Below are 9,821 nucleotides of genomic sequence, written 5' to 3' on the forward strand. Positions count from 1 at the left end.
AAAACTGCTACTGTTACGACTGACAGTACATCAAAAATATATATAAACTGACAGGCGAGTAAAGTTTAAAGACAGAGATGTGTGAGACTAGTACATTTTGAGCTATCCAGGGTTAAAAGCAATAGAACGAAGGCGATAGACCCCACTGAGAGGCCAGATGAAATAAGACTTGAGGGATCTAATTTCTGTATGTGCAATACAAGGGTTAAGCGGGGCACAGTGTGAGAGGGGCTCTCAGCTGACTGAAGCATGACCTTATAACTAATGAGTTACTACAGTTAGTGTCCTGACCTCGCTCGCTAAAAAAAGATCTACCTTCTACACATTGGAATTCAGAGAGGAAAGCCGTGACTACACATTCAGTTTGTGGCGAGCAGGGCACATTATTAGCACTTAGCCCTAACTGCTGCAACACATACTGCACATCATGAAGAAGAGAGAAGAGGTATCTTCCACAGGGTCCTTGTCAATTCATCTTGAAGGTGCTCATGACTTTCAACGGCAGGTGACTACAGTATACGGGTCCAGTCAGCTGATAACCGGTCATATCTAAAGACACTGGCAGCTATCCTCTTTTTGTCCAGCCATCCTCGTCTTCTCCAGTAAATCAGTCTGCCTTTCTTACTTTCTGTTTGCCTTCTAGCTGATGTGGCTCTTCCCTCATTCATTTAAATTCCAGATGGATTCACTGTACATTTCCTGGCAGCTGTCTCGCACCAGAAAAAAAAAAAAGGAAAACATTTCCTCTTCTTACTGTTTCTGTTTTCACCCGCCCTCTTCCCCCTCACCCTGGGTCTAAACCCTGAACTTTTGAAAAAACCTCCTCAGCCTTTCCCTGGAGTGGTTTGTAATAATGCTGGCTCTGTTACAGTGCAGAGTCTGTGCATACACAAGCTGAGCCCTTTGCTGCAGGCCCGGGACCAGCCACCCGCCTGTTTCCTAGACAGCTATAGTATAACAAATCAACACAGCCAGAGAGAGGAGGAGGGGGGCAGATATGAATTCAATTACAATAGAAAGCTATGTTTTATTATTCTTCCTCTAAAAACATATTGATCCTATTCCACAAGAGCATTACGAGGGAAACCAGAAGGGCACCGTGACACTGTTTGAATGAATGAACTTTGGTGTGGAGGCTCAGAGGCATCGTTTAAAGCTATGGATTTATGAGATACCTGCTGAGTGTTCTCAGTGAGAAGCAAGTATACCAAAGGTCTCCATGTTTCACTGTGACGGATGTTTGAGATAGAGTCTTACGGGACAAATTCGCAAATGCACAGATTGTGCGTGACCATCTGCGTGAGAATAAAGGAGGTGTGAGAGAAGAACAGAGCGGGAGTCTTTGAAACAGTGAAACATCCTTAGCCACGAGCAAGTTAAATGATAACACAACACAGATGTCAGTCCCTATTGTGGGGAACAAAAGCCTGAGCAGCTACGAGTGTGTAGCCAAACTAGGCCCTTCAGACTCCTAATCACATCTCTCTCCTGGGTTTGTTTGTGTTGCCTAAATTGCTGCCTGCTAGGTCCCTAACATCCCCCGTGCCACCGTTGCCACGGCAACAGAAAGCCACAAGCGCGCTAAGAAGGCTTTGGATCCAACTCAGCACGTCTCCTCATCTGTGCCGCCCGACAGAAAGGGCCAAGCCCAGCAGGCTGGCTCAGCCCCCGTTCAGTCCACCTACGCCCCCGTGCTCGGGTCCTGTCAGCTCCACAGAGGAGCTGTTACACCAGAGCAGCCACCTCATTCTTTATTTTGACCCATCACGGCAAACAAGTTCAGTTCCCCGGAGAATGAAAGGAGGCACAGAGCTGTAAACAGTTTAAGGAGATCACTGTGAGACGGCTGATATTATATGTCCGCTCCGTTTGTGGCTTACTATACCTTGGCAGAAAAATGGCATTGTGGAGGAAGTTCTCAAACTTTTTTAAAAAGAGGCGATCAGCTATCTCCTGGTTTTTCTCCTCAGGCGTCTTCTGGCATGCACAGCATTGGGCCTTCTCTGACCCCGACAGGTCTGACTTGGTGGGCTTGGTGTTGTCTTCCATGTCTGTGAGCCCTGTGGCTGAGATACGGGTCGGGATCTTCAGCTCTGTTTTAGGAGAAACCAGGAGGTTTTAGGGATGGGCAGCATTCTGCATTACAAGAACAATTCTTTCTAATACTTTTTGTTGTGTTTTTGGATTTGTGTTTATGAAGTAATCATTAAACAGACATTCACTTTCTTGTCAAGAGTAACACGTCATGTCTGTACATCAATATAAGATGCATATTTGACTTACAGAGATGATGACTCAAAAGTTTTGTAGCATAAGGAATGCATACCTTTGGAGCAGTAGTTATGTTGGTAGAGCTCTCTGTCCTCAGGCTGCTGCTGCCAGCGGACCAGGTAGTAGGTCAGATTGCCATTAGGAAAGGCTGGAGGAGACCACTTCACCACCAGCTTTGTTGAGGAGTTGGCAAATGCACGGGTGTCTTGGGGCATAGACGGCGCTGCAATAGAGCCAAAGTCATAGGCTGTTACATTAAAATGTTGTACACCTGTTTACATACTATTGCTGAAAAGGTCACGTCACGATTTACAGAAAAATCAACAACTACACAGACTGATGGTCAGACTTACGCGATGGGCGTGTGCGAATGTAGATTATATCACTCTTTGCTCCAGTAATGTGTTTGTCCTCCACCTGCAGGGTAATGGCCTTGACAAAAATAGCATATTGGGTCCAGGGCTTGAGGTGTTGAACGCTGACTTTTGGGTCAGTGTTTTCATCCTGAGGGAGATCTACATCCACCATGTGCCAGCTGTTTGAGCCACAGCCATCCTGGCCGTCAAACTCTGTGATGTTCTGAAAAGGACTGGTAAAGAAAAAGAAGAAAGAATTTGTCGACTCCTATCAAAAGCCATTCTTGATCTGATAAGTAAAACACATTCTTGGTTATGTTTAAAGATAGGATTCATCTTAAAAGACTTTACCAATGGTTTTGCATATGTTGGGCCATTATTTACAAATGTGGTATATTTACCATATTATTGCTACACCATACAATTTTTGATTGATTACTCACATTCAAGCCAGCCATTTCTTTCACTATGTGTCAAAAATCTGACAGGTAATCAAACCCAGACATTTCAAACAATGAGCAGAAAGAGATGCTGTGTGTAAATCTGGTTGTTTGCTTTCCATTAGAGGAATTCTTCTATTGATTATCTGAAATCTGAGTGCCTCAAAGGGAGGGAATCAATCAAAATACGCAAAACCAGACAGCTTTCCCTGTGTGTCTGAAACACCATTTCTGACTTTCAAGAAAATAAAAAAGACCTTCAATAATACCCACTCTGCTTTACTATATAGTTCATATAGTTCATCATTATAATGTGTAATGGAGGATAATGAGCCAGTCACTTAATGAGTACTCACGACTCCTTGTAGTAGACTACGAAGCTGATAAGGTCTGTGTAGCCCGGTGGCTGGTAACGCTCCCATGTCATCTTGATTGTGTGGCTTGATGTGACGTTGGTCTTGAACTTCAAGATATGACTTTCACCTGTTGACACAGAGCAGGGCCCTCAGTGAGACATATATACAATGACAAATGACATATCACGGCTCTTTAATGTCCTGATGCAATGAATAACTGAAAAGTAGACTTAACACTTTCCTTTTTGATAAAGCTTATAGTTAGGGCTGGCTCAGGTCATCCCTTAGTTATGCTGCCATAGGATTAGACTACGGGGGACTCTCCTTCCCTTCCCTCTGTCTCTCTCTCTCATTAATGCATGTAGATGCATGTTACTAACTAAACTTCTTCCCCGGAGTTTCTGTGCTCTCTAAACTTCTTCCCCGGAGTTTCTGTGCTCTCTCGTCCAGCAGGTTCTCGCGGATCAAGGCTGCTGCTGTGGTCCTGCACGACGTCCACTACATATATTTCTACTGTCATTATTGATACCATATCTCCATTACAGTTTATAATTAGTTAATGATTTGCTGCCACTGTGCATCTGTGTCTCTCTATCTCTACCACAGGTTCCACTGCTACTGTAATCATTTTATCATTCATTGTAATTAATTGTCATTTTATAATTTTTTGTAATTGTGCAATATGTTTGTGTTGATTTGTTCTGTACACGTGACATCCATTGCACGTCTGTCCATCCTGGGAGAGGGATCCCTCCTCTGTGGCTCTTCCACCTTTTTTTCCCTGTTAGAAGGGTTTTTTGTGGGAAAGTTTTTCCTCACTCGAACCGAGGCAAATGTACTTTGTGACTTTGGGCTATAGAAATAAAATCTGATTTGATTTGAAAAAACTTGCAGATTTTTTTCCTTTTTAAGGATCACCCACAGCAAAAATGAGGATTAACATACCACAGTTCATGTGAAAATACTCACAGCTGGCTCTTTCGCCATTGTTACGGAAATCACCCTCCTCCGGCTTCACAGTTATGCCTGTCTTATCCCACATCTTGTGGATCTCAGACATGCAGAGTTTCGGGTTCAAACGAAAGAAGAGACGTCCATTCAGAATAGTCAGGTTTTGCTGATTCCAGTCCCATAAATACTGCAGATGCTGGTTGTTGATGGCGGAGAACGCATATGTGCTGATAATGAAATCAGATCAAGAGGAGGTTACAACCATTGCATATAGACCAATAAAACAGATTTTTATTATACATGAACATGCCTCATGAAAGCTTAGGTTGCCAGAAATGTGGTTAAAAAGTTTTGCCACCTGGTGGCAGTGTTAAGCACCAACAAGAGGTAGACGTCACATGAGCTCAGGTTTGTGTGTCTGTCTGGCAATAAGCCTGTTTTTGTACAGACAAGGGACTTGAAACAGAAACAGAGCTAACACTCTGAGCTCCAGCAATCTCAGTAACAGAAGCAGAACACCTCCACAGCAACAGGAATGTCTGCCATCCTTAACAGCATTCCTCTGAGTGAAACTTTACCCTGGGAGAAACGACAACAAGAAGGGCGACAGGATTTCCCATGACCCCTTTGGCCATTACCAAAAAAACTCTCCCTCATATCTAAGACTGCTGCTGATATCACTGTGAAGGCGAGGCTGACGGACCTGAGACTTTCCATTCAGCTCTGGAGACACACTCACTTATCTAAAATATTTTTAAAATGATACTCCGATATCTGCAGTATATTTAGATTTACCAATTTACGTGAATATACACACCCACCATCGAGAGCAGACATTCAACAAGAAGTCACTCAGACATTAATGTAACTTGAATGATATGTTGGTGGCAACCTCCCTGCTGGGTTGCGGTTTGCTCACGTCCTCTAATTCCCTAAGTCACCAAACACAAGCATGTACACATTTACAGGCACAATGTGCAGACAAACAGCGCAGACGAGCCATACTTGTCGATGAGTTCCTGCCCATTGATGTAACGCAGGCTCTTGAGGAAGGACAGCGAGCCAAGTGCGTGGGAGTGTCGAATCTTCACATAGCCTGTCACTGTCTGGATCAATCCCATGAAGCTCTCCAGCTCAGACACTATGTTATCTGGGGACAGGGGGATAAACATAAACACACAGTGTATAAAACCCACAATAAAAAAAAAATTCCACAGGGACCTCTACTGCTACTGTGACACCCAGACTAGCTTTTAATGGAAATGTCCCAATGAGAGTGACATTGTATACGCTTTATCATATGTGGAGATTAGCTTGTGAGCCATCTTATCAACTAAGCAAATAAACAGCGTTATAGCATAATGTGATAATTGGTTTGGAGAGCAGGAAGGAGATTTATGTTGATTTGGTAGCGCTCACTCTGCATCCCAGCAGCTTCGACCACAAGGCTCTTCTACTTTATCTGTCTGAGTGATTCTAATATTTGCAGAGCAGCCAAGTGCATCATAGCATGGTTAAGTTAGTATACTCTAGTCCGTAAAGGATTCATAGCGTAGGACAGATTGTAGCAGGATTAAATATTATATGCTGTAGTGGCTTGTGTTTGAGAACAGAGAACTACAAGTGTGTGTGATTTGCATAGTTGTGGCTGATGTTGTAGTTTAGTCCACTAAAGTGTGTACTCACTTCCACGGCGAATGTTGATGTCCAGATTGCCTTCGATGATGGTGCAGTCTCTCAGGGATTGAGCAGCATCCACAGAGTCGATGACAGTGGATGTGCAAGGCTTATCACACGGGCCGTTGCAGGCACTGCATAACATACTGTATATGGCAAGAGACATAAATAAAAAACTGTCAAGGAGCCCACAAACTTGCGTGAACTTTTCTACCTCACCCTGAAATAATTTGTCCACTCCCAAGCATTCCAAAGGATTCAGGCAAATAAATGTACTGCATGATACAAGGTCATCTTTCATACGCAGGGTTTAATCTTTTATGGGCTCTCATCTGAACTCGTGAGAGAGTGACTCACTGTATTGACCTTAGAGACAAAACAGCAGTGGTATGGCCAAAAAGTATACAGCAGCAGCACAGAGTCAGAATGGAAAGTTTGGGAATTGTCGAGACACAACAGGGAGGAAAGTTGCGCACAAAGAAGTTCTCTTATTCTCGGTTAATGTGAAACAATGGAAATGTCAGGTGGACATTTATTGCCTTATGTCCTCTGAGTATTGATCTAGAAAATCAACTAGTGGTGAGTGATGAAAACAAAAAGTTATGTTGACCGCCTCTTTAAACAGTCCAGGAAGTCTAAACTTGAACCATTAATTGTCCAGCATGCTCTTAAACACCAACTTTAAGACCTACTTTAAGAAAAGAACCTGTCATGGGTCAGGTCAGATGATTTTCAGCTAAAGGAGACTTTATGCAAATGCATTCTTTATGCTTAAGTACACAGTGAAGACAAGTGGCTTTAGTGTCTGAGGACACTGAAGAGAAACCACACTGCTATTCACAGAAAAATGAGCCAGGAAATAATACTAAGACCTCTCTGTGAAAGAGACAATGTTGGAAAGTACTGTACTTGAGTAGAATTTTGAGGTACTTGTACTTTACTTGAGACTTTTCTCCATTTTCTACCACTTTATGCTACTGCTTCACTGCACATCTCTCCATTTTCTACCACTTTATGCTACTGCTTCACTGCACATCAGGGGCAAATATTGTACTTTTCACTAATAAATCATGATCTATTATAATATATTAAGATACCCAGAAGTATATAAAGCCATTAAAATTAGCTTCACTTTTACCAGCTGCAACATTAAAGTGATAAACACACTAATGCATCAATTTGTATAATCCAATAATATCATTATTACATTATGACATACAATAATGTCATTCTGCATTATGAGTACTTTAACTTTCGATACTTTAAGTATTAACTGAGGTTTATACTTTTGTACTTTTATTGAAGCAAGATTTTGACTGCAAGACTTTTACTTGTAACAGAGTATTTATACTTATTTATTGCTACTTTTAGTAGTAATATATCAGAATACTTCTTCCACCACTGAAAAAATATCAGACCATGATCCCTTTTAAATGCAGAACATTAAAGGAGAATAATCTTGCAGTGTTTGTATTATTTCATACATTCCGTGTTGAATTTCTAAATCATCAGGACCTAAACTGTGGCAGTGACGGGTGCATCTTTACCGATTAGTTTCGTTGCGTGTGAAGCCAGAGGGGCAGTCGAGCATACATTCTCCCCCGTGGATGACAAAGTGAGTGTCCCCGGGCAGGTGAACTTGAGAGCACAGTTCCATAGTGATGCAACGCCAGCCCTCAAACTTATAAGTGCCTGGGGGACAGTCTGGCACACAGCGACCCTCGTGTTGGTAATGGACGCAGGCGGAGCAGGCCATGTCGTTGTTGGGTTCAGTGCAGCTGCCAAGGCACTGGCTGTGGCAACACACCCCTTCGTCTGTACAGGCAAGCTTGCAGTGTTCTGGGCATACTGGAGGAGATGGAGAAAGAGGCCAGTTTGTTACAACAAATTCAAGAATGATAAAGGTCAGAACAAAAAAAGAAATAATGCTTATAAACCACAGATTATATTTTGAATGTCATGTATAAAATGTAGAATAGCTTGTTTGGTAACAAGCTAGAAAGCAAACAGGTTAAAAACGAGTATAGAGTCATTTTCCAGTTTGTTAGGTACAGTGTACTGCATAATACAGAGCAGTCTGTTATTTAGTCTACCCTCATTGATATAAACTGAAAGGACAAAATAACAGAAACACCTGTGAGAATAACACAATAAAGTTCAACAGCACGACAAATTGCATCCTCCAAAATGACCATAAAGTTGAATCAACACCTCTCAAACAGTTTCAACACATAACTGCAGTATAACCTTCACAAAAGCCGGATTTACAGCAGGGCTGTTGCATTGGACTGTGTTAGCTTTAGCTGTAACAATATATTATTTCATTAATACTCTTCCATAATGGAAGAAAAGTCTGTTGCAGCTCCAAAAAAACTTTTACTCGCACTATCGCCACAGCCTCTATGAAAGAACTACTGTACATCGTTCCAGGCTGCGAGAAAAAAAAACAACAGTAAAATGATTGTGTGGGGTGTTTCAAATTAAGCTTGAGTAACATGAATAATAGAAACTCCTCTGTTTACTGAGCATCACTGAGAAACCAAAACCCATAACAATGTGTTATCAATAATACACAGCATTTCCCTGTAGCTTAGGGCAGACAAATAGGACATTTCACAGATTGAGAGTTTGTCAGATTTATCTAACAGCGCTTACAAAATGATCATTAATGTATCTGTCTTATAAACCCTAGAGAACAAGTCTTTCCAGATCCAGGCTTTGGCTTGGACAGTACAAATGAAGTCACGTCAGGTAATAAGACGCTAGTCATTTATCAGTGTTTGTTCGTAGATTCACCAACTTCTTCTGACAACTCGACCTAAGCTTCACACTTGAATTAACAGTAACATAAAAAAATGGCAACAGAAAGTGCCTGTTTTTAATGTTCAAAAGCATTTTTACTGTAGCCTATTTATAGAGAAGAACTTCTGAAAAAGCAGATGTAGAGTGAAGAAAGCAGATGATTCCCACTGTTAACTAATCTTGAGACACTGCAGGCTGGAGTGTCCTAGTTTCAAATGAGTCCACTCTATAGAAAAAGCACCTGCTGTATATACATGTGTGTGTGTGTGTGTGTGTGTGTGTGGACCTGTGTATGGATGATTGTTAAAGGCCTGGCGACAAGGTCTGTTTTTTTTTTTTTTTCTTTTTATTTTTTTTTCCTTTTTTGGGGGGTAATTGTGCCAATATGTTGTTGTGTGATTTGTTCTGTACCACGATGACCATCCATGCACGTCTGTCCATCCTGGGAGAGGATCCCTCCTTCTGTGGTCTCTTCCACTTTTTTTCCCTGCCTGTTAGAAGGGTTTTTGTGGGGAGAAAGTTTTTCCTCACTGACCAGGCACAATGTACTTTGTGGGACTTTGGGCTATACGAAATAAAATCTGAATTTGATTTGAAAAACTAAACAGCTTTTTTCCCTTTTAAGGATTTTTTTTTTTTTTATCACCCACAGCAAAAATGAGGATTAACATACCACAGTTCATGTGAAAATTCACTTCACGCTGCTCTTTCCCTTGTCCGGAAAATCCCCTCCTCCCTTCACCGTTATGCCTGTCTTTATCCCCATCTTGTGATCTAGACATGCAGAGTTTCGGGTTCCAAACGGAAAAGAAGAGGACGTCCATTCGAATAGTCAGGTTTTGCTCTTCAGTCCATAACTACTTGCCGATGGCTGGTTGTTGTTTTCTGGCGGAGAACGCATATGTGCTGATAATGAAACTAGATCAAGAGGAGTTTACAACCATTGCACATTAGACTAGGCACAATAA

General features: G+C 41.8%; 1 protein-coding gene across 1 annotated transcript in view; it reads right to left on the reverse strand.

Annotated features, from left to right (window-relative positions):
* Window positions 1–9,821, reverse strand: part of igf1ra (insulin-like growth factor 1a receptor) — an 85,008-nt gene that overhangs the window by 14,442 nt on the left and 60,745 nt on the right. Inside the window, 8 exon segments of the mRNA XM_027272616.1 lie at window positions 1,886–2,093; window positions 2,327–2,494; window positions 2,625–2,860; window positions 3,424–3,550; window positions 4,393–4,601; window positions 5,380–5,524; window positions 6,061–6,197; window positions 7,599–7,899. Of these exon segments, the coding sequence (XP_027128417.1) occupies window positions 1,886–2,093; window positions 2,327–2,494; window positions 2,625–2,860; window positions 3,424–3,550; window positions 4,393–4,601; window positions 5,380–5,524; window positions 6,061–6,197; window positions 7,599–7,899 (1,531 nt within the window).

Source organism: Larimichthys crocea, chromosome XXI, assembly GCF_000972845.2.
Source record: "Larimichthys crocea isolate SSNF chromosome XXI, L_crocea_2.0, whole genome shotgun sequence".
NCBI lineage: Eukaryota > Metazoa > Chordata > Actinopteri > Sciaenidae > Larimichthys > Larimichthys crocea.